This window comes from Hypomesus transpacificus, chromosome 16 (genome assembly GCF_021917145.1).
Source record: "Hypomesus transpacificus isolate Combined female chromosome 16, fHypTra1, whole genome shotgun sequence".
Classification (NCBI taxonomy): domain Eukaryota; kingdom Metazoa; phylum Chordata; class Actinopteri; order Osmeriformes; family Osmeridae; genus Hypomesus; species Hypomesus transpacificus.
This window is the reverse complement of record NC_061075.1, coordinates 2,378,501-2,406,233: the sequence shown is the minus strand read 5'-3', so window position 1 is coordinate 2,406,233 and position 27,733 is coordinate 2,378,501. Positions and strand designations below refer to the sequence as shown.

The following is a 27,733-nucleotide window of genomic DNA, read 5'->3' as shown; positions in this document are numbered from 1 at the left end:
TTACTCTTGTATTTTACTCTTGTATTTTGTGTTCTTGAAGGTGTCTTTGGCATTGAACAAGCCCTTCATAAAAGGTGAACTACGAAACGGTCTAAACTTTTGGCTTTTGGCAGCACATTTCTAATCTCATCAAATCAAAATAAATGTATTTGTATAGCCGTTTTTACAAGCAATGTCACAGAGGGCTTAATATATACCCTTAGAACTGCCCCTCAACCAACCTAAACCCTCAAGAAAGACAAGGAAAAACTCACTAGAGGAGAATTAATTAAAGAAACCTTTGGAGGATTAATTCAGTGAGAGAGCCCCTCCTCCAGAGACGGTTGGTGAAAGAGAGGTGCAGAACACAGGGTTAACAGTCATACAGCAGGCAAATGGCAATGGGTGTTGAAACACCATAATCCAGTAATCTCATCAAAAGGGGGGGGTTAGCGTTCCTTAAAAACAGCTCAGACTTCCAATGAAAGATTTACACACATCATATTTAAGTGGGTGTGCGAGGACGAAATGTGCGTGAATGAGTGACCTGAAAACTATTTTCTTATGCACGCATACGGCCTCGCCTACTCTGAAAATTTCCATGTCTTCTTGCCTATCAAGCAGTTAATGTCAACGTATAGGGAACTTGTCACAACCTCCAAGACTGGATGCCATGTAAGAAACTTAATGTACAGAGGGAATCACAGTATATGAAACAAAAGGGAGTACATTTGCTCAGCTGCCAACAATGCAGCACTAAAAAGAACTTGGTATCAAATCACAGCACATCCTCACACTTTAAGGCAAAATTTATATAATAAAAAAAAATAATGTATTTTTCCCCAATAGCTTGACTTTTTAAATAAATATTGGATTTAATTTACAAGTCCTATTTTTTGGTTTGTTATTGTTATTGTAACTATGTAATAGCACATGTAGAGGCTGAATGATTTAATGACAACCCAAGCAAAGAAAGATGTACACTTTGTACAGTATCAACCACAACATATCATCATCTGTTCAAGAGAGTGGGTGTGATTAAATGTCAAAGGTGTGCACTCACGACATACAAAAGTGGTTGCTCAACACTCGAGGCCTTGCCTTCAACTACAGTCATATCACATAGTTATGGGTGAAACCGGTTGGTCCACTTTCTAATGTAGCAACACTTTCTGACGGATAATTCAGATAATTATTCATCAATGGTGGGTTGGGCGGATGGAGCTCTTTAAATAGTTGTGGAAAGAGAATGGGTTCTCATTTCGCCGAGAAAAACCCTGAAGACACACTCAATCTAATGGAAGGTGAGATATGGCTTTTCTCACACAATGAATGCTTTCTTCACCACATTTGTCATTTGTCAATTGTAAACTTCTTTCAAATTGTGAAACGTATTTCTGTACTCTATGTTGTGCACCGTTTCCATAACGTGTGGTTTCTCTGTTGCATTCAATCACTCCGAAACGGTCCGAACAGTTTTGGACCCAACTGTAGTTGTACACCTTGTGACTCTATCTGTGTGATTCCAGATTTAAGCGTTCAATATGTCAACCTGGAGGAGCTGGCTAACCAACAGAGTCATGAGACACAGGGCTTCACATCCAGGAGCCTCGTCGTACGAAGAGGAGCGCCCTTCCGAGTCACTCTGGACCTCAAGGGCAGGCCCTTCAACCCCCAAACTGATACCCTCATCTTCAAAGCCCTACTAGGTACTGAGCCTTCCGTTTGGTTTGGTCTGGTTACATTCTCTCAGTGTGACATGACACTGACTACATGGCGCGGCCAAGTTACTAAGCCAGAATCTGGGGACGGAATAACCTGCGCCTCAGCTGTGTCGTCGACGGTGTTGAAAGACCTGAAACAGCCTGATGACCCCTCTCGTGCTTGTCTTCTGAATCAGGCCACACTAACGCCTTGTCGTCTTTCTTACAGGTCGTCTCCGAGTGTCCTTTCCCGTCACCTTCTCCAAGGAGGTCTCTCTCTCTGGATGGGGGGCCTGTTTCAGCCAGGAGGGCCTCAATCCCCTTGCCCCCTCTGTGTTCCTCTCCACCCCTGCCTCAGCCGCTGTGGGCCAGTACAGTCTGCAGCTGCATGTGCTCACCCAGATTTGCCAGAAGGCATACATGGTGGGACGCCTCATCCTGCTCTGTAATCCCTGGTGCCGTGGTGAGGAAACCCCTTGGAGTGGCTGGTATTTACACCTCACATCCGTAACAGCCCCTTTTGGAAATGTTCTAAAGTTTTCGTCCCACCTACAGAGGATGCAGTGTACATTCCCTTTGAAGACCAGAGGAATGAATATGTCAAGAATGAATCTGGCCTGCTCTTCATGGGCCCTCCCAGCAACCTTGTGTCTAGACCATGGTCTTTTGACCAGGTGAGCTCACTGCATTTTCTTCCGCCCAGGACTTTGTCTCTGCCCAAGACAGATGAATGCTGTGTATTATCCAAGTCCCTGTGACTGACCCTTCAACCTCTCTCTCTCTCTCTCTCTCTCTCTCTCTCCCTCTCCCTCTCCGTCTCCGTCTCCCTCTCCCTCTCCCTCTCCCTCTCCCTCTCCCTCTCCCTCTCCCTCTCCCTCTCCCTCTCCCTCTCCCTCTCCCTCCATGTCCGTGCTTCAGTATGAGCCAGGGATCCTGGAGATCTGTATGATGATTCTACAGCTCAGCCCCCAGCACAGCAGGAACCACAAACAGGACTATCTGAGTAGAGGAGACCCCGTCTATATCAGCAGGGTCGTGTCGGCCATGGTGAGTTATACACGCACCCCCCCCCCCCCCCCCTCCAGGGTTTTACTAAGGTGACTTTCTCACAACTTGAGAACCAAACTCTACCTCATAAAACAGGCTGTGGCTTGAACTGGGATACAGCAGACAGTGACACTTGTGAACTTTCACAATCTTTCGACTTTTGTGACGGAAGCAGCTTGCGTACTATACGTTTGGCATCTACGTTAGCAACGAAACAAGTTTGCACAGCTGCAGCACTGTGGGCTGTTCCCTTCTGCCAGTACGTGCCAGTCTATGCAATTTGACCTTTTATTTTGAAATATCTTTCATCCAAAGTCTTTTTTGTCTCCTCTCAGATTAACTGTGAGGACGACCGTGGCGTCCTGAAAGGAAACTGGTCAGGGGACTTCAGTCAGGGAGTACCCCCCTCCAAGTGGACTAGAAGTGAAGACATTCTGAGGCTATGGGCCAAGTCTGGTTTCAGCCCTGTCAAGTACGGCCAGTGCTGGGTATATGCTGCTGTCATGTGCACCGGTAATGATGCTTTGATACTAAGAATTACCAACCATTATTCCAACTCATCATTACTGTCCCTACAATATTGTTGTCTTCTTTGAAATAACAATGGAGGTCATTTGATTTTCTACATTGCCAAAACCTGGTGCTGCGTGAAAAGGCTTCCCCATTTCCCAAGACAAATATTGAATGTGTTTTTGTGTTCCAGTCATGCGAGTGCTTGGTATTCCCACCCGAGTCGTCACTAACTTCAACTCCGCCCACGACACCAATGGCAACCTGGTGATTGAGGAGTTCTACAGTGAGACAGGAATGAAACTGCCCCAAACTACCGAGAGCATATGGTGAGAGCAACTTCCCATCATGAGTCATCATCTCCTAGCTTGTAGTCTTCCACCTAAAATGTGACTTTCTTCCTGACAGGAACTTCCATGTATGGGTAGAGTGTTGGATGACACGTCCCGACCTGGGCTCAGGATTGGACGGCTGGCAAGTGTTAGACCCCACCCCACAGGAACGGAGCGGAGGTGAGAATTCACAGAGACTCGACATCCATACGCACACGCACGCAGGCACACGCACAATACACCGCAATCATAAGGGTCTCATTTGAATTCTGGTTCCGTTCTCTAACTGGACTCTCTGTCCTCTCTGGTAGGAGTGTTCTGCTGTGGCCCCGCCCCTATAAGGGCCATCAGAGACAGACAGGTGGACCTGCCTTACGACGTGCCCTTCGTGGTGGCCGAGGTGAACGCCGATGTTCACATGGTCGTGGTGAGGCAGGGTCAGGTGATCAGCCGCAGCATCGACACGGAGAGGGTGGGCTCCCTCGTCTGCACCAAGGCCGTCGGTTTACCCCGGCCGTGCAACATCACAGCCAATTATAAAGCCACCAAAGGTCAGTGCAAACTCGGGGAGCTCAGCGGCTTTTGGCTTTCGCGGTTCCGAGAGGTCCGTATGGCGTGCACGGCGTTGAATCTTGCGGGTGTTCAAATGCAGTCAGCGTATCGGTCCATAACCTCGGGCGATTGCAGTCAGAATTGGGAACGTGAATATTTTGATATGAAGGTGTTCCTCAAAGCGGACTCGCCACCGATCACTAAAACGTTTTTCTTGTCATTGCAGCGCCGTCATCGGGTACAAGGTCCAGGGGGTCCTCTGTGTCCCCAAGAGGAACACTGAGCAGAGGTACGTCTTCTCCTTGTGTGTCTCTCCTTGAGACAAACTTTAATCTCTATGAAGATGTCTCTGCTGAAGGAGTGCCACCACCTGACCCTCCTGTAGTAATTTCAAACCAAGCCAACTTCAGTTGACTGTATTGAAAGTCTAGAATGTGCCAGAAGGGCATGACAATGAAAGGAAAGTCTCCTTTGACTCACGCTGTTGTCTATGCCTGGTTCTGTGTGTTGTTTAGGTTCCACCCAGGGCTTGTCCGTGTCTCTGGCCCTGCTGAAGATGCCTGTGTCAGGGGAGAGCATCTCCTTTGCAGTGACCATCACCAACATGGAGGCCATACCCAAGGTCCTGAAAGAGCATGTCAACGCACAGGCCAAGACGTACGACCACAGCCCCTCAGACACCTTCTGGGAGAGCCACAGCCTAATACAGATAGCCCCCTTAGAAGGTAAGAACCCGAATGACGACACACTCGTCGAATCCTCTCTATTCATGAATGCGTTGGAATCCTTTGAAATGTCCCAAAAACTAGTTCATTTCCCTGGCAATTGGAGCTCATCCATTTCCTCCCACCTCTCTTTCTCTCCTCCCCCTGCCTGTGTCTGCAGTCAAGGTGCTGCGCCACCACATCGGTGCGTCCCAGTACGAGGGCCTGGTGGGAGAGGACCTGGTCAACCTGGCTGTGGTGCTGAAGGACCAGGCCAGTTCCCAGACCTTCCTGGCCTCCGAGGAGATTAACGTCCCCAGCGCGGAGCTCTCCATACAGGTAGGCTCCTCTCGCTGAACCCCGAAGGATGGGGTTCCACACGGACAGAAAAGAAGGCGTCGCATGGCTCTGAACACTTTCTCCCCACCAAATGTTCCATCGAAAGCTCTTGAATCTTTGATCCTTTGTGTGAATGATGTGTCAGAGGTGGGGTAGCTCAGGGTGGGTGTAGCTCTGGTTGAGTGTAGCTCAGGGTGGGTGTAGCTCAGGGTGGGTGTAGCTCTGGTTGAGTGTAGCTCAGGGTGGGTGTAGCTCAGGTTGGGTGTAGCTCTGGTTGAGTGTAGCTCAGGGTGGGTGTAGCTCAGGGTGGGTGTAGCTCAGGGTGGGTGAATTTCAGGGTGGGTGTAGCTCTGGGTGTAGCTCAGGGTGGGTGTAGCTCAGGGTGGGTGTAGCTCAAGGTTGAAGCATGTGACTACAGTGCAAGACGCTGCAAGTTTAAATCCCCCAGCTGTACACTGTTTCGGACCAAAGCGTCCGCTAAATGAACATAGTATAAATGTATTTCAACACAAGGCCTCCCCACATGTAGTCATGGCTGTGCTCGGAGAGGGAGTGGGATGAACGCTGATCGTTGAGGTTCTTTTCAGGTTTCAGACGAGGACTCCATTGTTCCACACAAGGAGTACCAGGCTGTGGTAGCCTTCATCAACCCCTTCTCTGTCCCAGTCAGCGGGATTCTGACTGTGTGTGCCGCCGGGTTGATAGAGGGGAAGGCTCACTCAAGGTAACAGTGGAGTTAGCCGTCATTTGCTTCTGTGATGTATTTAGCCACCTCAGTTACGCATCAAACATACCTTCTTAAGGAGTGACGGTTGACAGCCTGCCGAACTGTCAACAAAGAATGTGCTAAGCATTGACAAAATAATTTTCTACCGTGGGAGTGGTTCTAACTGTATTATAGGTGGGGGTTGATTGTATTCTATAACTTTACCCTGTGAAAACGTTCGGTTCAGATGAGGTTGAGAAATACTACTTGTGAAATGTTTTTGTTGTGAGTTGCTTCTGCTTTCACTGAGGTAATATTCTGGTTATGTCCCCTCTGAACCTGTAGGATCCACTTGCTTCAGCCAGGGGGCAGTGTGGAGAGGACTGTCTCTTTCACACCTCGGATGGTGGGGGTGAAGATGTTGCAGGCTAGCCTGACCCTGGAGAACCACCCTGCAGTCGTCAGAGGATTCCACATGGTTCCTGTCAAGGCTCCCTAGACTACTGGCCACAGTTAGGATGTTAGCACAGTGTTGCTCAGTATTTCCAACTGACGTACGTGCGTTTTTTTATGTGCTGCAAACCTGAAGTATTATGCTATTTATGCTATTTATATATTTAGAAGTGTTTTTTTGGTATCATTTGTTTTGAATGTGTTAAATACATTTGTACTTGAAGGCTTGAATGTTTCTGGTGAATGTAGTCAGGAGTGTGTCAGTGAGAACCACCATGCCCTCCAGTGGGTCCTCTTCTCTTGAAGTTCATTTTACATCCAGCAGAGGGAGGCCTTGCTCATCTTATGTCTTTGTATCCAGCAGACGTCCCACATCACTCACTGCACCCATTTTAAATAATATTTTAAAATAATTTAAGGACTAATGAGATATTTAATTTAATAATAAATTATAATATAAAATAATTAATAATGATGTATCTTTCAAGTAAACAATAAATACCAATTCAGAAATTCATTCTCAGAACACAATTAATTTATCTTTATTAATCTATTATAACTGTCTGTCGAAAACAAGTCAACAATAAAACATTATATACAAATCGTAGCTAAGCTGACAGGCTGTGTAATGAGCACATGCACGTCCAGAGACCACCACACCAGTTCATCAGATTCATGGCATACAAGAATACAAACCATCAGAGAGAGAGAAACAATAAAACAAGACAACAAATGTACATTCCAGCATCATTTGAAGACAGCTGGTTTCTATTCAAGCACTAGCCTATAGCTTCTTTTTTATAAAAAAACAAAAACAAATTTAAGAACTCTGGAGGAATAAAGTCGGTTTGAAAAAGAATGAATATTTTCTAGATAGCTGAGTTACATTCTGCTAACCCATTGCCCAAATCATTTTTCTGGATGTTTGTGTGTTCATGCAGATCAAATAAATAGGTCACATTTCGTAGGTCAATCTAATTCTATTAAGACTATTCTTAACAATCTCCTTAAATACTGACTAAAACACAGTAACTTTTGGGGGAAATATTATACAAAATTGTTGAAGATTAAAAATGAATTAATAGTGATAGTAGAATTGTCTCCTCTCAAATAACTTGCTGGCAATAATTCTCACCTATAAAACTTTTGTTAGGACTCTTTAAAAGTTTGTATTAACCTATTCCTTATTATTCCATATAAAGAAAACATACAACTAACAAATAGATAGACATACTAAAACATTGAATCCCTATTTAATGTCTTTCTGCGCAATGGGTCATTGTATTTCAGTGCAACACTCTACAATACAAAAGTGGGACCCCTTCAATGAAAAGAGAGGCGGAAATGGATTGAAAAAAAAAGAGAGTATTATTTCCAGTAACTAGATGCAACTCCCTGCTGATGCAAAAATTGGTCCCATATAGTCTTGGTTTGAAGTTGTGGGTGTATGTCCGCTGCCTGCGCACTCATTGGTCCGTGGGATGTGTCTAGGAAGTGGTGGAGGGCAGGCTGGGACGGCTGGCGCCCCCTAGAGGTAGTCCAGCTCCAGTGCATGGCTCAGAGCCTCCAGATCAGCGCGACACGACACTCTCCAGAATGGCATGTTCTTCTGCAACACAACAACAACAGCAACAACAGCGCTGAGTACACGGGAACGTTTTGTTCTCGTTTCCGTGGGTGTGTCTATGGGCCAGTCTGAGTGATGTGGAGGTGTGGTCGAACACCACGTGTTCTCCCCTCTCACAGAGGCTGTGGGCGGGTGTGGGGGTGTTGATGTTCACCTTCTTTGCTACCGTCTCCTCCTCCACGCCGTCTCCTATTACAACATACACCGCACGGCGACCGAACCGCTGGGCCACGCGCTCGAAGCAGCTCTCCTTCCCTGGGCGACCCGTGGAAGAGATCAAGACGACAGTGACCAGCCAGCCGAGAAAGACGACTCCACATCGACCCTACCCGCCCGCAGATATCACCTCCATACCACAACTACGTGGATATGAAAATCCCCTCATGCACACACACGTGGTTTTTCCTGACTGGAACAGCCTGCCCGCCCGCCCTCCCCCCCCCCCCCCCCCCCTCCCCTCTCTGTCTCTTTGTGATTGGCTGCATGTGCGGTGCGGGTGTGAAGGGTGTGAAGGCGCGTGGGCGGACCTGTCTTGGTGGCGCTGTAGATGTTCTCGATGGGGAAGGCTGAGCCCAGGCCGTAGAGCAGCACTTTGGACAGGGCCGGGATCAGCTGGGTGGTGGTCACCAGCACGTTCACACAGTTGGGCCTGCGGGGGAGGGAGGGGAGGGGGTCACTTTGGCGGTGGGGTCATCACTCGACATCGTCATATCCTCCCACTAACACCCACCAGAATGTGTCTGAGGTGGAGCTAAGGCATGAACTTGACTGATTCCAAATGAAATGGGGCTCAGTGTGGTGCTTGACGGTGACCTGGAGTTGATGAGGGCCAGGGCCTTGAGGGCCTGTGTCAGCCACACGTCCGTCAGAACCTCCATCTCCCTCCGCAGCTGCAGCCACTCCTCTCTCTTAGGACTGCCCAGCAGACCTGTCACAACAACAGACAGGGCTTGAAGGACACAACCACAGACACCACGCCCCGTCACGCCCAAGCACTGCACAGACATAGGAGGTTTCCATTGGGGCTTTATGGGATAACTATGCGTATGGGTGGAACTCAATGGTAGAGCACCGGACTACAAATTGAGAGGTACCGGGTTCAAACCTCCACCGCTGCCATGTCTTATACATACACAGACCATGATTAACCTCCAGTCGTGGAGTTGTCGTGTGCGTGCAGTAAGAGAGTAAACAAGGAGCTCGACCCACCTCCCACGTTGTTCTTGTAGGTGTTGTAGATCTCCTTTACCCTACGGTAGCGGAACGCCAGCTTCCTCATCCAGTCCACTCCCCCGTGGACCCCTGAGCCCAGACACAGGGTCCCGGCCCCCGTGGCGCTCTGGAAGCCGTCCGAGCCAAAGTTATACGTGCTGCAGGAAGGACAACATTACATTGAGTCATTTAGCAGACGCTCTTATCCAACATACGACTTACAGTAAGTACAGGGACATTCCCCCCGAGGCAAGTAGGGTGAAGTGCCTTGCCCAAGGACACAACGTCATTTCGTCACGGCGGGGAATCGATCCGGTAACCTTCTGATTACAAGGCCAACTCCCTCACCGCTCAGCCATCTGAGCCCCGACACAACACGCGCAGGACGCGGGATGAGCCTCGCAGCCAGCCCAACGCTTCACTCCACTCCCCTCGACGTTCGAACTAAGACGCTTTTATCCAATGCAGTGTACAATTAGTGCACTTTGCGAGGTACAAATCGTGTTCGAGAGGCTCTAGCGCCGGCAGGACATTTTCATGGGGAAGGTGGAGTGGATTTGGTTTAAAAGGGCCAATGAAAATACGGGATTGGATTTGAATACGGGTTGGATTTGGGCTTAGTGGATAGAATGGACACATGAAAACGTGGTTCATTGTGATGTTTGGAAGGATACCCACAGGTATTTGCATACAAATCTGTGCTTTCAGTTGCCATGATCAGTGCTAACCCTATGGTAGTCTGCCAAACGTGCCAGCAGGGTTGTTGAGGGTGCTTAGAAGCAAGTTGTAACAGCCTGTATAGTGAGTTATCAACAAAACAGCGAGGAAAAGAGTAACATTCCTGACTATGCTTAAAGTGAAGGAATGTAAAAGGGCACTTTGATGTTGTCTTCTGGTACAAATATGTATTTGTGTTTTAAAATGATTCATCACTTTAGGCTGTAAAATGTCTAGGAAGAGGGTGACAGAGGGATGACATAGGCATATTTTGATGAGGGATGATGGGTGATACACTGATATATTCTTTTTGCTAGTGCATGTGTGTGAGAGAGACAGAGAGAGGGGGGGTGGTGGTGATAGAGAGAGAGTGAGAGAGAGGCACAGAGAGAGAGAATGAGAGATATATTGTTCCATAGCCCCTTCTGTGTGCGAAAAACCCTGGGGGAACGTCTGGTTCAGGGGTTGAACAGGGGAGGAGGAGAAGAGGAGAGGAGAGGTGAGGGAGGAGAGGTGAGGGAGAAGGAGAGGTGAGGGAGGAGGAGAAGTGAGGGAGGAAGAGAAGTGAGGGAGGAAGAGAAGTGAGGGAGGAGAAGAGGTGAGGGAGGAGGAGAGGAGAGGTGAGGGAGGAGGAGAGGAGAGGGAGGAGGAGTAGAGGAGAGGTGAGGGAGGAGGAGAGGTGAGGGAGGAGGAGAGGAGAGGGAGGAGGAGAAGAGGAGAGGTGAGGGAGGAGAAGAGGAGAGGTGAGGGAGGAGGAGAGGTGAGGGAGGAGGAGAGGAGAGGTGAGGGAGGAGGAGAGGTGAGGGAGGAGGAGAGGAGAGGTGAGGGAGGAGGAGAGGTGAGGGAGGAGGAGAGGAGAGGTGAGGGAGGAGGAGAGGTGAGGGAGGAGGAGAGGAGAGGTGAGGGAGGAGGAGAGGAGAGGTGAGGGAGGAGGAGAGGTGAGGGAGGAGGAGAGGAGAGGTGAGGGAGGAGGAGAGGTGAGGGAGGAGGAGAGGAGAGGTGAGGGAGGAGGAGAGGAGAGGTGAGGGAGGAGGAGAGGAGAGGTGAGGGAGGAGGAGAGGTGAGGGAGGAGGAGAGGAGAGGTGAGGGAGGAGGAGAGGAGAGGTGAGGGAGGAGAAGAGGGGGAAGTGTACCTCAGGTCCTGGCCATTGTCGTCGGATGCCACGTCATCAATATGAACCTGGTCACATTCCTGGGAAATGAGAGAGGAAACAGATCTATGAGTGAAGGAGATCTGTGTCAGAGGTGAGATGTGCATGGGCAGGCCTCGGGGGAACCATAGAACCAAATGAAAAATACAAAAACTCGAACGTAGGGCAGCATGGGGGCAGAAATAAGCTGCTGGAAGCAAAGACAGGGAGGCGCCAGAGAGGAGAGAGAGAAAGGAGCGTGGCGACACACCATCCCTACCTGATGCCACGTCCAAACAGAATAACAATACACCCACTTGTATTAACTGCCAAAAAATGATGATGTATCTTAGCAAACATTTCTTCTAGGGAATTTCCTCACTCTCTTTATGTCTTTTTATATATATATATATTCTCTCTCTCTCTCTCTCTCTCTCTCTCTCTCTCTCTCTCTCTCTCTCTCTCTCTCTGTCTCTCTCTCTCTCTCTCTCTCTCTTTCTCTCTCTGTCTCTCTCTTTCTCTCTCTCTCTCTCTCTCTCTCTCCCCCTCTCCCCCTTTCTCCCAGTCTCCTGTTTCCTCCCCTGCTCCCTCTTCCGCTCTCTCTCCAGCCTAATTCTTTCCCTCTGAACTTCCTCTCTGGTATTCTCATCTCTTGAGTCCTGGTAGGCCACTAACTCCTACCGTAGCCCTTCTCTGGGCCTGCTCCTTCAGGCCCCGGGCCCTATCACCTTTCAGCCAGCCTGAGAGAGAGGAAGACGCTACCTCACCATCACGCTCTCCCTCTCTGCCCTCACGCTGGGAGCCCACTCCCACTCGGCCCCCGCAGCCCCACACAGGCCCGTTACCATGGCGCAGACAACACGCCAGGCTCCAGAACAGCTCTATTACCAAGCCACAGCAGCAGCGCTCAACACCTCTTAAAGTTGAGTGGGATTTAATTACACGATTTGGCCCTAAAAATACGTGTGTATTGGGTCTGACTTTGACAGGACTGTAACTGGTCCTGTGAAGACGAAAAATGTCCTTCCATAAATGAGATCCAGCATGTAGTCGCCACATGACTGGAATAATGTACAGATGATCCCAAACCTTCCCGTTCAGACTCAAACTGCAGTGCTTTCCCGGCTCTTGTGTTTACACGAAATGATCTCAGACTCATAAAGCGACCGTGGACAGAGAGAGTCCACTGCACATTCTGCTGAGCCACTCATGGACAAATCTAATCGGAGGCCCAGAAACATCTACGGCATGACAAATAAGTTGTGCCGACACGGGTCGGGTTGAGAAGAAAGGCAAAACGGCTTTGTTGGCCTCCTTCCTTTTTCAGCCCTCCCTCCTCCCCCGTGACATGTCTTTCATTCAGAGACAGACACACACCTATAATTACCAAACACACAATGTTCTCTCCCTTTCAATGAAAGGAGGCTTTTTGTCCTTTTATTAGTCCAAACATGTCGTCGTATTGTTCTGTCACTGACGAGTGGTAGACATAGTTCTGTTCATACCTCGTTGGGACAGAGGGGGGAGGAACTGTACCGGATTGTTCTGAGGGAGGGATGTTGTGAAGTCTCACCTCCAAGTCGTTGAAGAAGAGACGGGAATCGGCCAGGTTGAAAATCATCTCCTCCATCCACAGCCCCAGAGACACGGCTTTGGAAGAGTCCTAACCCCCCACACACACACACACACACAAAAACATTTTGCTTGACGTTAAAACATGTCATTATGTAAGCAACAGAGTAGTGACTGGAACCCACAAACAAACAGAGGAAGTGAACTAAATCGCTTTGGCCTTTGATAATTGACAAGCGTCTAATCCGAGGAACCAACCGTCCTTGTTTTCCTCCCTGTCTGTTTAAACAGCCGTGCAACAGGCTGGCAGCTCAGCTGCTTGACTGACACAACAGGTTCTATCAGCCTATGAGGAAGTGTCATTAAAAATGTGTCAATCATGCCTACCAACTACACTCTCAACTACTCTCTCTCTCTCTCTCTCTCTCTCTCTCTCTCTCTCTCTCTCTCTCTCTCTCTCTCTCCTCTCTCTCTCTCTCTCTCTCTCTCTCTCTCTCTCTCTCTCTCTCTCTCTCTCTCTCTCTCTCTCATTCCCCTGAACCCAAGTGCTGGGTTTTAATGAATGAGTACCAACATGGGTTCCGATTCATTTCCCTAACGAGCTCGTTCCAAAATATCCCTTGACAGCCACAGGAGAACCCATTGTTCATTGGACTGGGCCTGTGGGTGTAAACTTTGCTGGGGTATTGTTGCGGTTGACAGGTCAGGTGCTGTGCTGTACTGACTGGATCTACAGGTTGGCAGGAGAACACAACAGCGACTGAGACGTCAGCCAAAGGTGACTATCAGATTAGCGCCTCTGAGACATTCGTCCGGCCACTGAAATGGGTTTGATGAATAGAGGAGGCCAAGGAGAGGAGGAGTGGTCTGGAGGCTTGAGATGAAGGGGGTGGAGGAAACAGGCGAGGCAGGAGAGGGGGAGGAGGAGGAGGGGGGGGAAAGGAGAATAGGGAGAAGGTGGAGGCGGGGCAGGGCTTGGGTCTTAATTGGGGTCATTATCTGTAATCACCATCATCTAATACCCAGCCTCTCTGAATGCAGAAGTTCTGAGGTGAAATAATTCCAGTTAATTACAGCCGGGAATGTTTAGAAAGGAATGACCGAAAAAAGGAGAACACACACACTCCCCAAAAAAGTGAAAAACTACAATCCAAGCAATTCCACTCCTCTTTTGGTATGTCCTGAACGGTGGACGTGATTGTGAGCATGGCGAGGCCCTGGGAAGGAGTTCACACGCTATAGGGCTCCCATGCAGCAGCCTGCAGGATGATGAATGAGATACAAGGGGAGCACTTATGGAGGGAATAAAATCCTCATGTGCTCCATGGTTCACCTCATCTTCTCAGTGGAAGAGGAAAACAACTGTCTTTCAGCACGCCCATTACTCTTCTGCCGCCCGGGCCCTGTCTGGGCTGCACACACACACACGCACACACACACACACACACATTCACACACACATTCACACACCCACACACACACACTAGTTTACCATCAGGTACATATGAAGCCGTAGACCGTATTTACTGGATACAGACATCATACAACAGAAACTGACTACAGTTAAACACAGACAACTTCAACCTGATGTAAACACTAGCCCCTCAAGAGGATCAGAAAGGATCCGAAAACAGATCACATGAATCTCAGCTGGACTGGACCATCTCCATGTTGTGGGCGTGGGTCCCTCCTCCTAACTCAGCCCTCATCGTCCATCTTTCCTCATCCACGTGTGGGGACTTCCAGAAGTGTGTCCATTTCGAGACCCCTGGTTCCGCGAGCAGCCGGGTGGGCGTCGTCGAGAATGTGCAGCGTCGGTCGGTCAGGCGCTGGACGGGTCCACCCCTCCATCCCCCCCTCGGCAACCGAAAGCAAAAAGAAACAAGGGCGTGGCAAGACGGAGGACGCCCCCCCCGCTCCCCCTGTGTCCGAGCGCCGGGGGGGAAGCGTGAGAATTCCAAACAGCGGTGCGAGCCAAAAACAAGAAACACCCATGTCGTTCCCCTCGTCATCTGGCTGTCTGTTACGCCGAAGCCCATCACCTGTCAGTCACACGGCAGGGAACCGTGCACGGACAAACAATCCCCCGGTCCATTGTGTAAAGAGACCGGAGGTCAGCGAGGGGGGGGGGGGGGAAACACCCAGCGTGTGAAAAAGACAGGGAGAAACGAAAAAGGGGCCAAACACACAGCTAGAAGCCCCGACGTGCCTAGCGAGCAAAGTCAAATAAACAAAAGTGGGTGACGCTAAGACTGGGGGGGGGGGGGGGGGGGGGAATGACCGATGGGATGGACGGGAAGCCTGTGATGGAGAAAAGGGAGGCCGGTGAGATGACGGAACGGCTGTCGCCGGGAGCGTACCTTGCCAAAGCGCGTGGAGAAGCTCCCTGTGAGGAGAGAGTGGAAGATGATGATGGTCTCATCCAGGTCCCACACGAACACGCGCTGCGGAGCACAAAGCACACAGAGCCCGGTCAGCGAGCGCCTCAGTCGCTTCATGAGAACCGCAGTGGTGAAGGCCACATCCAGGTTTGACGGGCGGGTATGTGTGTGTGTGTGTGTGTGTGTGTGGAGGGGGGGGTCGTGTCGTTACCTCTATATCAGAGTCCAGGGGGGGGGTGGGGTCGCTGACTCTCTTCCTGCCTCTCAGCTTTCCATCTGAGCTTCGTCGAGCCGGGACCCCCTCCTCCTTCCCTGGCGTGGGGGGGCTGGGGGGCAGTTGGTATTCTCCTGGTACACACACACACACACACATACACACACACACACACACACATGCACACAGATGTTAATCAAAGGGTCTGGAACGGTAAAGATCTCGATGAGATAAACCCCCCTGCAGAGGAAGACCAGTTTACCACCTCCTTACCTGAATGTGACTGTGGGCTGTGATTGGGCAGCACTACGGGGTGTTCCGGGTGCTGATAGGCTAAGGGGGAGGTGATGGCGGCTGGGTTGATGTTGCTGCCTGCAAGGTACGGGCTGTTGTAGTGGGAGTTGTAGTAAGGAGAGTACTGGCTCTGGCTGTAGCTGGAGTAGGCAGAGAAATCCTGACAAAACACACATACACACACACACACACACCATGAGCACATCTCACACCAGGAAGAATTCAACGTATTCATTTCACTTCCGGAGATGGACCCATTGTGTTGCTTTTAGTGAACCCACTGTTACCAGTCAAAGAGCATCCGGTACCTGTTGCGTGGGGTTAAATGGAGTTGAACTGGTGATCGCATTTGATCCTTGGAAAATTCCAGATGAAATACTGCCACCTGGAAAACAACAAATCAAAACATCACTCAAGTGGCCCAGTAGGAGAACCCGTAGACCAGATCGACATAAAAGAAGCGCGCGGGGGGTGGAAAAGTCGAAACTTTCAAAAGTCAAGCGTCCGGAGCTGGGAAGTACCGAGCTGATGGACACCAGGTCCTGCTCAACCCTGACCTGCTCCAGCCCAGCCCCTCCACAGACGGCTCCGCTCTGGAGGAAGCCTGGATGGATTTATGGCCGACAAACCGTCACGGGTGGGAAGGAGCGCTCCTGCTTCGGCAGCTCTCGTGGAGACACATCCCAGTGCTCAGCCCTGCAGGAGGAATGCCTTCCTCCAGGCGCCCGTTCCCCCCAGTCTGACTGGGTCTGTTAACACCTCTCAAAACACTCTACCTCCCTCCTCCACCACCTCCACCACCACGTCCTCCTCCTCGCCCCCTCCCATCAAATCAACCCCCATGTCTTTGGAGGGGATTTACCCATTCTACTGTTTAAGAAAGAACATTCGACCGTCACAGCTGTGGTCCCTCTCAACTGAAAAAAAAAACAAAAAAGAAAGAAAAAAGGGTGGAGTTGTCTCTCCATTTTTGCCACATGTACATGGAGCACAACACACAGAGAGGGGGGTGGGGGGGTGGGGGGGGACATATAGAAACTCGTGTCCTTTCCCCAGCCATGATGCCGGAGCCGAGGGCCCCCCCGCTCCGGCCCCCGCCAGGGTCTCAAGTCCCAGCATGAGAGCCAAACCCACAACATGCACCTTCACCTCTCGCCTTTGACGGAGAGGGTCAATTTCACGCTGCTTTGAAAGTCATAAAGTCATACTGAGCGAAGCATGCTTTGGGCGCCGGACAACTGAGGAATGTTTGGGTGAAGAAAAAAAAGAAAACACACCAAAAACACACATGGACAACACACACGTTTTCTCTTTGGATGTCTTTCACATCGTTCCCCGCAAACACACACGTACTTACACACACGCACGCACGCACAAACACACAGCACACGTCCATGTGGGGCAGTGTTGTAGGTCTGGGTGGAGGAGGGGGGTTTGACCCCCAGAGGAGAGGGGCGAGACGGCTGACGCCAGGAGGCCAGACCGCAGCTAATGGACAACAGGTGTGGTGGAGGACAGACGGGGCTTGCTCAGGCACTGCGACGGACGCCCACCTGGAACCAAAGGACCCCCTCGCTCAGTCGGCGAGAAGTCCGGACGATGAGGTTTGGGTGAGGGTGGTGTGTGTCTGCGTGTCGTCGTATGACCGTCGCATGTTTGTCTGGGTCATAGAGTGCGTGGACAGTGTGTGTGTGTGACCCACCGTGTGTGGAGTAGCTGTAGAGTGCTTGGCTCGGTGGAGTGCTGCTGAAGTTTGAGTAGCCCAGGAGGCTGTTCTGTCCTGGGGAGTGGCTGAGACCATCCTCGGTTTTAATGTCTGACATGGGAGAGAGAGGAGGGGCTTCCTTAGACCACTTTTCTTGCAGCAAGTAATCCGTATGTCAATGAGTGTGCATGTGCACCACTACTGCAGAGAGACACACAGAGAGAGGGAAAGAGAGAGACACACAGAGAGAGGGAGAGAGAGACACACAGAGAGAGGGAGAGAGAGAGACACACAGAGAGAGGGAAAGAGAGAGACACACAGAGAGAGGGAGAGAGAGACACACAGAGAGAGGGAGAGAGAGACACACAGAGAGAGGGAGAGAGAGAGAGACACACAGAGAGAGGGAGAGAGAGACACACAGAGAGAGGGAGAGAGAGAGAGACACACAGAGAGAGGGAGAGAGAGAGACACACAGAGAGAGGGAGAGAGATAGAGATACACAGAGAGAGGGAGAGACACAGAGAGAGAGAGAGAGAGAGAGAGAGAGACAGAGAGACAGAGAGAGAGAAATAAAAAGAGAAAGAGAAAAATAGAGATAGAAATATATAAAGATACAAATATAGACAGAGAAATGCCCAAGAGAGAGAGAGGGGAGTGGGGGGGGTCCTCACTGTAGGAGGGCATGCTGTAGCCCTGCGTGTGGTGCGTGTAGGGTGCGTAGGGTCCGGCAGGCTGGAGGGCGGGGCTGTACTGGGTCTGTCCATATGCCGCCATCACTGCTCTCGGGTGAGCTGACACAAGAGGAGGAAAGGGGACCGTCAGCAGGTGCAGATGGGTCTAGAGGAGGGTCAAACTAAGTTAGACCGAAAGCAGGCCCTAGACCTCAGACATGGCCAGAAGACAAATGAAGTTTCTAGGCGGTTGTGAGAAAAAAATTGAAACTCACCTGTCGAAGAAGAAAGTGTCTAAAATGGATCGTCAGGGGCCCTGTGTATGGGATTGTCAAAATAAAATCAACAATGTCTCAAAAAAGAACAAAAATATGATTTGCATGGATCAAGGATTAAACGATGCAATTCCTATTATACAACACTTTGTCGTGGCGAGGCGTTCACTGTAATCCACACAAGTATGAGCCTGTATTGGATGTTAGGCAAGAGACCTGCTGTCAAAAATCGGATCTTTACAAAGGTCTTAGACCGTACCTGACGGTGAAGCGCTCTCCTGTCACAGCCCAGTCAGTGGAGATCCTCGCTCCCTGTCAGCTATTCTGGGTAGACAAAGGAAAACAGTCATCAGAGGTATGCAGGTGAATGACACACGGCAACAAACCACAGGCCAAAACACCCCAGAGAGACGGGGGAGGAGAGAGAGAGAGAGAGAGAGAGAGAGAGAGAGAGAGAGAGAGAGGGGGGGGGGGGGTGAAAGAGAGGGGGGGAAGGAAAGAGAGCAAGAAAGGGGGAGGGAGAAGGGGGAATAAGAGAGAGGGACGAAGAGAGAGGGAGCGTTGGAACGAGAGAAAGATAGGGGGAGGGAGTTGGGAGAAAGAGAGAGGCGGAGAGGGAAAGAGAGAGAGTGGGGGAATAAGGGAGGGAGAGGGACGATAATTACCCTGAGTCACACAGTTGAAGAGGTGATGTGGATTAGGAAGAGAAAAGTCGAGAGAGGTTTATTTAAGAATGCGCCCATTAGGAGCTCTATTGACAGACACCAGTCGAAACGACTGTTAGCCAAAACTTGATGGGTGACATAGTTCCTGGGAAATGTCATCCTTCAGCGCCAAGCAAACTTTTGGCATGGGCAGCACGTTAGATAAGCACTTTGTAAATCGATAAGCGTGACATGAGTGACACATACATAAAGAGTATTCTAGTACTGAACTCAACAAGACCTAACCAGCAGAGACACGGCACACAAGGAAATGCTACCCACGGCCAACCGTCATCTCAACAGAGGCCAGAAACATAGATGAACCATAAGCAATAAGGGAAGGATAAATAAACACACAAAGACAGAGGGAGAGTGGAGAGGAAGTGGGAGAGAAAGAAAAAATGTGTACCACACAAGAGTTAGGGGGTAATGATAAAGGGGAACGATGAATAAATAACCTAAGTTCGACAGAGAGGATATGGGAAATGAAGAGGACGAGAGGAAATAGAGAGTGAGAGAGAGAGGGTGGGAGAGAGAAAGGGAGACTGATAGGTCAGTGGGTTAGAGCTTGCAGGGTCAATGCCAACATTCTTCATTCTTCCGAACAGGAAGTGTACTAAGGACTACGGCTGTGTGAGTCTACCCATGTGACCCCTGGTCAGGTTCTGCAGGTTACTCTCTCTTCCTCTCTCGTTCTTCCGGATGCTGAGAGGTCCCCAGTTGAACCACAGCTAGAAAACGGTTTCCCCATACTTTTAAGATCCTTCTGTTTCAAATGTTTCAACTGACAGAAGCCATGTTTACAACCGATAGAGCAGGCTTAACCACCAAGCCACAAGTCACCGCTTCATTTGTCAACAAGTCACAGTTCCCTCTGAGGTGACAAATGAGAGAACCAGTTCACCAGACGTCAAGTTAGGGCAGCAAGGTTAAAAAATGGGGACACAAAAACTCCCTCCTGTTCCCCGAACCCCCTGGGTCAGGGCTCGGCCTCCCCTGCCTCAGGCCACTTCACCCTGGCCACGGCCATGCACACCGCCTCAGCCGACAGCTCTGTGACACAGATGGAAGACACCCATGAAAGATGGAGGCCAAACCAGTACATACAATCACTCACTCGAGGGAGTGTCGCACGAAAGAAATGAGCGCTGAGGGAAAACTGTGAGCGTGATGCTCGTTTCCTCGGTGTGTGTGAGAGGAATCCCTCGCGCGAGAGGGCGTGCAAAGGTGTTTGTGAGTGCACTCACAAAACAAAACCAAAGTCAGAGAGAGGGAGAGAGAATTAGAGAGAGAGAGGGTTCGAGAGACAGTTAGAGAGAGAAAGTAAGAGAGAGAGAGTTAGAGAGAGAGACAGCATGTTCCATAAATGATCCAGCAGTAGAAAAGATGAGGCCTAACTGCCTCCTGTCTACCGAGGTTTTCAAATGAGCAGAAGCCTTAAGACCTGCCTCCATTCATTATGTCTGTCACTCCAAGGTCTCCTCAGTTAATAACACCGGGCCCGACAGACAGATCTCATAGAAGATGAATCATACGTTACTCTAACTTTGACTGATGAAGCTAACCCCTTGCTTCTTCAAACAGGGGACTATGACTCACTGAGGCATTGGGTGTTTTCTCAGCAAATAGTGGTATTCCTACTGTGAATGGCCTTTAAAACCACTTACGTGATGGCAGTTAATGGCCGTAATCTAAACATAAATAAGGTGGACCGTAAATGTGACAGGGAGAGGTGATGGACAGTCACCCGCAGGGGGAAACAACTGGAAAACCCTCGAGGAAATCTTAGTCATTTTTTTTTTTTTTTTTTTTTTTTTCTCTTCTTCACATGCAATCTCTCTTCTTCATGCAATTCTTCTTCTTCTTCATGCAATTTCTCTTCTTCACATACATGAAATCTTCACATGCAGAGAAAGAAAATCACTTGAAATGTGGGGTAGGGCTTGCCTCCATTTTAGACCAGTCTCTGTATTCCACACGCTAAAACAGGATTGGTTCCTTTCATCGCCGAATATTTCTCCTTTTTTGACTTTCTATTTTTCTTTCAGTCCGCGTACCCTCCGTAAACTGAGCTCAATCCAACCCCAACACGGACGGAGAGAGTCTCAGCCAATCGCGTCCTTTATCTTACACCCCCATCACACTCCTGTCGCGGCCAATCAGGGGTGTCGGCCCGGGACAGCCACCCCACACCACAGAGGAAACCCGCCTTGTTGACTCACCTCGCCGACCAGGGAGAGCGGAGCACCGGGGGCCGAGCGCCGTGCTCCGCCTGGCCGTGCAGCAGGGGGAACATGGGAACGTGAACCGGGGCTGCCCCCGTCCCAGCCCGACTTCCCCTCTGTCCCCGTGATGCACGCAGCACTTCCTGGTACGGCCCAGGCGTGGAGCAAAAGGCCATGGGAAGACAGGGAGATCAGCCCAGATCAGCGGAGCAGGCGAGGGCCCTGCTTGTAACTGAGCTAAAACAAACCCAACAGGGGCCAGGGCCTGCCAGGCCCCAGGTCCACCTGGGTCCTGGAGTTCTTCTGGAAAAGCCTTTCTCTTTTTTTCTTCACGGGTATCGTATTCTCCAGCCCTGTGATGGGTTGCATCACGGCGCAGCTCCATGGGGTTCAAAATGCTGCTAGACAACACGGTGAGACTCATGTCACCTTTAGAGGGACTTATGTGTTTTGTAATTGAAGTCTCATGTCTGCACAAAGCCTATTATATATATATATATATATATATATATATATATATATATATATATATATATATATATATTTGTGTTGACTGAGTCAACAAATGGATGTAGTGTGTACAAAAAAATGACCATGTCAGACATCAGATCTGACCCTTCTCCGGGGTGACCTCTCATTGATCACATCAGGTCTCGGCGCGGCATGCGAGGTGGCAAAGGTGACCTACGATCTCCAACCAAGCCATATGGAGCCCTGGAGTCTGTCTCTCTGCCTGGGGGGGAATGGATACACTTCAGCACACTAGAGCCACAGTCTCTCTCCTCAACAAAGGGCCCCAGTACAATGTTTCAGCATTGTAGAGCTCCGCATTTTCCTGACTGGTCTCGTGCTAAGAGCCAGTGCCATCTGCCAGTCGATGCCCTCCGTGGTCTGGCGTCTGGCCTTTGGGCAGAAAGCTGCACCTCAGAGACAAAGTTATACAACATGAAAGAGGTGTCATGAATGTTGTACACATTGTAACCTGGATGTATTGTGGCAGGCAATCGACTTGAGTCGCTGGAAGTCAAGTGGGAGATGCAATTGTAGGGTAATGATCCACAAAGGTCAATCAAGTCTTGCAAATAATGTCTGGCAAGCACACACACGCACTCTCACACACACACACACACACACACACACAAACACACACACACACACACAGCCTGTGGCTTTACCCTCTCTGCAGCCTTTAAACCTCATAGCTCATAAATAAAGCTGGCTGACAAACTCTCAATCTTTGGCCTGCGGGGCCAACAGTTGGGCGGGGGTGGGGTAGGGGAGAGCTTGAGGAGAGGGCAGCTGGGGGGTTAGGGTGGCTGGGAAGTTTGTGGGGGCTGGGTGATGGCCAACTGTGCTTCGTTACTGGGGGTGAACTGGGCGATTAGCGGACTCTGGAGCTGGAGTTATGGGGGAATGGGTGTCTGTGGGTCAGGGAACAGGGGAGACTAAGAGACGAGAAGGCTGGTTGAGGTCTGGGGCCATTTGTGAGGCTTGCAGGGCTGTGCGTCCCAGACGCTGGTGGTCTAAAGACAGATGTTACAGAAGGATTGGGACCCAGTGAAGAGCTGATGAGTTGATTTACAATCGGGGAGGAGCCTCCTCAACACTGTACCGTGTGTGTGTTTGTCATTAAGGGACAACTCATTGATCAACGCACTACCAGTGCACAGTTAGGGCTGATGCAAATGAGGTGTGATGATCACATTATCTATGATCAGACATAAAGCATTTCCAGCGATCTGGCAGGCACTAGGAAACATGAGAGGATAGGAACGAACCGGTATCGCAGACTACCTCTAAGAGATCCTCTTTGGCGACCATAAAGCAATGAATGCCTCGAAGCAGCAAACTTCTGCATTAAGCGTGGTCACAAAGAAAACATTGAAATTCTGTTTAGCATGCGAAAGAAACCAATGGTAATGAGGTATCTTTCATTTGTAGCGTAACACGAGAACCCAGACTCGGTGGCCTTTCTTTTCCACTTGACAGACTTCCAGCAACAAGACTGCTTTTCATACCAGCTGCACCCCGGACCACCCCGTAATGAAGCGCCCTTCCTTCAATACGCCCACTATCTCTCCATCCACCCCGTCTGTCTGTCTGTCTGACCACCCGTTCGGCTCTCTCCTCCTAATCCCTGTTTCTGACACCCTCTAATACTTCTCATCGTATCCATGTCTCCCTCCCGCAGGACCACCAAGAGGCCCCAGAGGCCGGACCACGTCTCCCCAGAAGCAGTGCCCCGGGACGGGGTCAGGGAGGAGGGACAGCTGCTTCGACCCCCCCAGCAGCCGGGGCCTCAGCTGGGGGATACGTGAGGCACTAGGTGACCTCAGTCAGATGGTGGTCTGCTCTGCTCACAGGTAAAACATCTGCTCCACGGATGGAAGAGTGGGCGCACACGTGCACACACACACGTGCACACACACACACACAAATACACACACAGGATTGACTCTTTCGAAGTCATTAGGAGAAAAAGATTTGCCCGTCACCCCTTTCCCTGCCCTCTCCATGCTTGATGACAATGCCTGCTCCAGTTGCTAGCAGCTGTCCAGCTGTCCAGTAGCTCCAGTACAAACACCTACCTGCAAGGACTTCCCCTGATTTAGCCATTTCTCTTTGATCAGCACAGCAAGGACTTTCAGTATATTACTGGGTTGGTCAGTTATGTAGTCAACAGCACACTCTGTATGTCACTGAATACATATATATATATATATTTATATATATATATGATGGCATATCATGTATGACAAATTTCGTTTCAAAACAATTGGACCATAATCCCCCAAAATCATTAAAGACATTCCCTGTCTGTGTGTGGCTTTGTGAAATGAGATAAGGAAAGCAGAGATAGCCAAAGAGACAGCTGTTGTCTGCTGACAGACCAGGATTCAACACACACACACAGACACCCACACACACACACAGACACACACAGACACACCGAGTTGGATTGCCCCAGGCCTCCCTGGGTGCTCCCCAGGGCATAGGAGAATGGGAGAGGGGAGGCGGGGGAGGTGGAGGGAGATAGGGAAGAGAAGGAGGGGTGAGGGTCATACTTCTGTTCCTCTCCACAAACTGCTCAGGCACATCGAGCCAAACAGCTCCAGCTCCAGTTCTGTTCCTGCTCTCAACACGCACTCTACACGTTCTCTTCCTCCTCCTCCCCACATTCACACAGCACAATGGGCCTATTGCTCCAGGGCATTTAGGATTAGAAAAAAAGGCCTTTATTGAATTCTACTTCCACATTTATAACCTGAGGTGATTTTAGGGGGCGGTAGGTAGTCATTGTGTAGGAACACAAACGCAAAGGTACTGGGAGCTTTGTGGGTAGGGGGGTTCTAAAAGAAACTCTTCACAATGCAACTCAAAACACATAATTGAAATGTTAGTCTTCATTCATTGTAGTACTTTTGACAAAGTGTGTTCGAGAGGGAAATATAGCTATGCTTTTGATTTGACAACGATGATTTCAATCAACAATTGTCTCAGTGTTTGGAGATTTTAGTAAGACTTCTTAGTTCAAGTTTCAGGACTAGATGCTTAATACAAGAGCCATATTGTTGGTGGGGACGTTATGCAGTGTATAAATGAGTCAGCAAATTCCAGTTGTTGAATTTGTGAATGTATCAAATGGATTTTGTTGTTGTACCGTAAGGCATTGGTATTTGGATATATAGCTTTTTAAACCCTGTCTCAGAACAGTTGATAATGAAATAAAAAATGTCAAAGGCATTCTAATTGAACAAGCAGTATTAGATTTTTTGAGAATTGTACAGTATTTCACCAGTGTGATAGGCTGGTCATGAAAGCCTGATAAAGGGCAGGTAGTTCTACAAAAGAGAGAACGAGAGAGAGAGAGAGGGGGAGAGAGAGACAGAGAGAGAGAGAGAGAGAGAGAGAGGGAGAGAGAGAGAGAGAGAGAGAGAGAGAGAGGGAGAGAGAGAGAGAGAGAGAGAGAGAGAGAGAGAACGAGAGAACGAGAGAAAGAGAGAAAGAAAAAGTATGTGTGTGTGCCCTTGAGAGGGGGGCTTTAAGCTAGCCGTAAAATAATGAAATTGGTGCAGATAAAGTCAGGAAGAGCAGAGCTTCCTATAAAAATATTTATCATTCCACAAACCTTTGGCTACAGAGGAGTCTGAATTAATTTGTGTTTTCTTAAGAGGGGGGTGCCTCACGCTCCAGGATGGGGAATTCTCCTCGGCGTTGGACTTTAGTCTGCCGCTTATTCACAATTTATTAGACTCAGTAATACGAACCATAAAGAGAGAGAGAGAGTCCCGCATAAGAGAGGCCGTCCAAAAATGGGGCCTAATGTTATTAGGAGACGAAACCGAGGGTTAAATCAAACACACCCAAGCACACCCTGCCTAAGGTATGTGGTTTGCTTCTTACCATCACTTTATTTGTGGGGGTGAAAGTACAGACTTCTAGAGATTTACATTCTGTAATTTTTCTGAACTCGACCCCATTTTGGGGATATTTACTCCGCAACGATTATTTTAGTCAGATGGCTGACTTTGACAAAGAGGGATGACGTCAAATACAGATTATGATCAAATCATTTGAACAAATAAAACAAACATATTTGATTGATTGTGGTAACTATTACAGTTTAAGGTGCAGAAAGTCCATGAAAGTCCATGAAAGAGAAAAGAGACTACCAATTAAATCAAATGCTTCAATAAAGTTTTCGGGGAACTATTTGTCCTCCATATGGTGCAGTTCAACTCAAAAAAGTATACACTCCTAAATGCATTTTTACACCTTATGTTTTATTTTTTTTACAATAACTATCTAAATGTCAAGATGTTGATGGTTTTGTGACGACGAAAAGACACATTTGATCCTGAACGCAGCAGAGACAGATGCAGCCTTGCCTCTCCAACTCTTAAATGCGGCTGATAAACAAGTGTTTAAAGGTGATTTCAATGGCTAGAAAAACACACACATGCTGGTTTTAGACCAGAGCTATGAAGGGCTCCTTGATAAATATGAATACCTGCCTTCAAAAAAAAGCTTAATGTGGCTCCTTGTAATTACTTAATGAGGTCCCTGACTACTGGCGGCTCCCAGTGATTGGTGCAATCTTCTGTGCCTGAGCCAAGCGAATGTGTTTCGAAAGGAATCAATTGCCAATGAGGAAAACAAAGGCTATAACTGGAAAATGGGCTTGCAGCAATACTGTACCCACTGTCTCTCTGCTCTTTATATGAATAGGCAACACACCAAACTTTACAAAAAGTGGAAAGCTTTTCAAACAGATTTTTTTTTTAGGGCCTTAATAAATTGACAGTTGCCTTGTATAATATATCTTAATGACTTTCATAACAATACGTAAGGTGGACTACTGTATTGTAGTAAAAGGTGGCAATATACAAGATAGGGTCAAATGTAAGGTATTATTGGGAAAGGTATTTTACTGACAAAGAAGTAGTATGCCTAGGTAGATTAAGGACTCTTGAAAATGTAAAATGTTACCAGAAAGTGTAATATGGAATTCATATGTGAATTGTGGGACAATTTACCAAATAATTAATGACATAAATTATATTCTTATTTTCAAATGAGTATGAACCTTAATTTGTGTCACATCATATTTACAAATATGCTACATTTTTCCTAAATTATGTGAAGACTGCATTCAATGAATAGCATTAGAGAAGGCATTTTTTATTAAAGTAATTTCCATTCATATTATTTGTCTATATATATAAATAATGTGTCTATTATTTATACATCTGATATTACAGTATTATGGTTAAATCAGCTGGACTATTTCTTATTTGAAACAGGCCCACATTGGGTGACTACTTTAATTTGCTATGCCATAAACAAATTTTAGGTTTTTGACTCAGCTATCTCGCGCAGCAAAATCGTCTCTTGATTAACTGATACGTGGGAATGTATTATAGCATAGCCTATAGAATTCAGCGTCAACTTGATTCAAAGCAAAGGTATCTTGTACAATTAGCTATGGACTAACCTACAATTCTGTAGCATTTCATAATCGCATTTGAACAAAACTTAAATTTAGTAGTTTAAATATAGGCCTATGTGGGAAACTTGCATAATATAAAATATGCATCGTGGAAATCTAAATGTATATAAACACCTACGCTAATAATAGGCAACATAAATGCCTCAATCATACTCTAATAAACAAAATTCCAATACCACGGTTATTGATTGTATTCCTATTGGCTTCGCTTGTTATCATTTTCCATTAGTTAAAGCATAACTCAAGAACTAATTCACTTACCATCCTTTAAGTTGAAAACTGGGAAGTTCGGTGATTCAGAACAGTCTCTCCATGTCAGCGTGGTGACTGTTGTCTAAATTCAGAATGTTCACAAATCTGTATAATCGATTGTCCGGCACAATCAAGAGGAGTTTGCCCTCTCGCTATGGACACATATCCTCTTCTGAAGATGAATTGGTAGATTTGTGTTCGATCCCTTTCCGCCCACCACTAGATCAGTCTGTCCATAAAGCCGAATTGACAGCATTCACGCATAAAACCGTATCGGTAACGTTTGTACCTTCCACTTCCAGGAACGTTTTCGCTTCGGCGGCGGTGGAGAACTGTTAAGTAAATGAGCAAAGTTTGGTTCCTCCTCTTCGGGGTGTTCACTTGACGTGGTGTGTGTGGGTGCGTGTGTGTGTGTGTGC

At 48.5% G+C, this 27,733-nt stretch overlaps 2 protein-coding genes across 4 annotated transcripts; one reads left to right on the top strand and one right to left on the bottom strand.

The window, feature by feature from the left end:
* Positions 1-1,189: 1,189 nt before the first annotated feature.
* On the top strand, positions 1,190-7,054 carry tgm5l (transglutaminase 5, like). The gene is made up of 14 exons (XM_047036817.1): positions 1,190-1,283; positions 1,509-1,688; positions 1,912-2,145; positions 2,238-2,356; positions 2,601-2,729; positions 3,065-3,242; positions 3,433-3,568; positions 3,648-3,751; positions 3,883-4,122; positions 4,350-4,412; positions 4,639-4,848; positions 5,009-5,166; positions 5,754-5,890; positions 6,218-7,054. Exons 1-14 carry the CDS (start codon positions 1,229-1,231, stop codon positions 6,369-6,371), a joined length of 2,097 nt encoding a protein of 698 aa, XP_046892773.1. The 5' UTR covers positions 1,190-1,228; the 3' UTR covers positions 6,372-7,054.
* Positions 6,843-27,733, bottom strand: eya2 (EYA transcriptional coactivator and phosphatase 2). 3 transcript variants are annotated; one of them, XM_047036819.1, is made up of 16 exons: positions 27,324-27,733; positions 18,383-18,447; positions 18,124-18,164; positions 17,849-18,014; positions 17,175-17,288; positions 15,781-15,857; positions 15,452-15,632; positions 15,176-15,312; positions 14,944-15,027; positions 12,585-12,674; positions 11,015-11,073; positions 9,162-9,322; positions 8,766-8,880; positions 8,480-8,601; positions 8,107-8,207; positions 6,843-7,934 (listed from the first exon to the last, which is right to left on the bottom strand). In XM_047036819.1, the coding sequence occupies exons 4-16, from the start codon at positions 17,949-17,951 to the stop codon at positions 7,854-7,856; spliced, it is 1,425 nt and encodes a 474-aa protein (XP_046892775.1). In that variant the 5' UTR covers positions 17,952-18,014; positions 18,124-18,164; positions 18,383-18,447; positions 27,324-27,733; the 3' UTR covers positions 6,843-7,853. The 3 variants fall into 3 exon arrangements, with proteins under 3 accessions (XP_046892775.1, XP_046892774.1, XP_046892776.1); XM_047036818.1 differs by having other exon boundaries at positions 17,849-17,968; XM_047036820.1 differs by lacking the exon at positions 27,324-27,733 and adding an exon at positions 18,789-18,895 and having other exon boundaries at positions 17,849-17,968.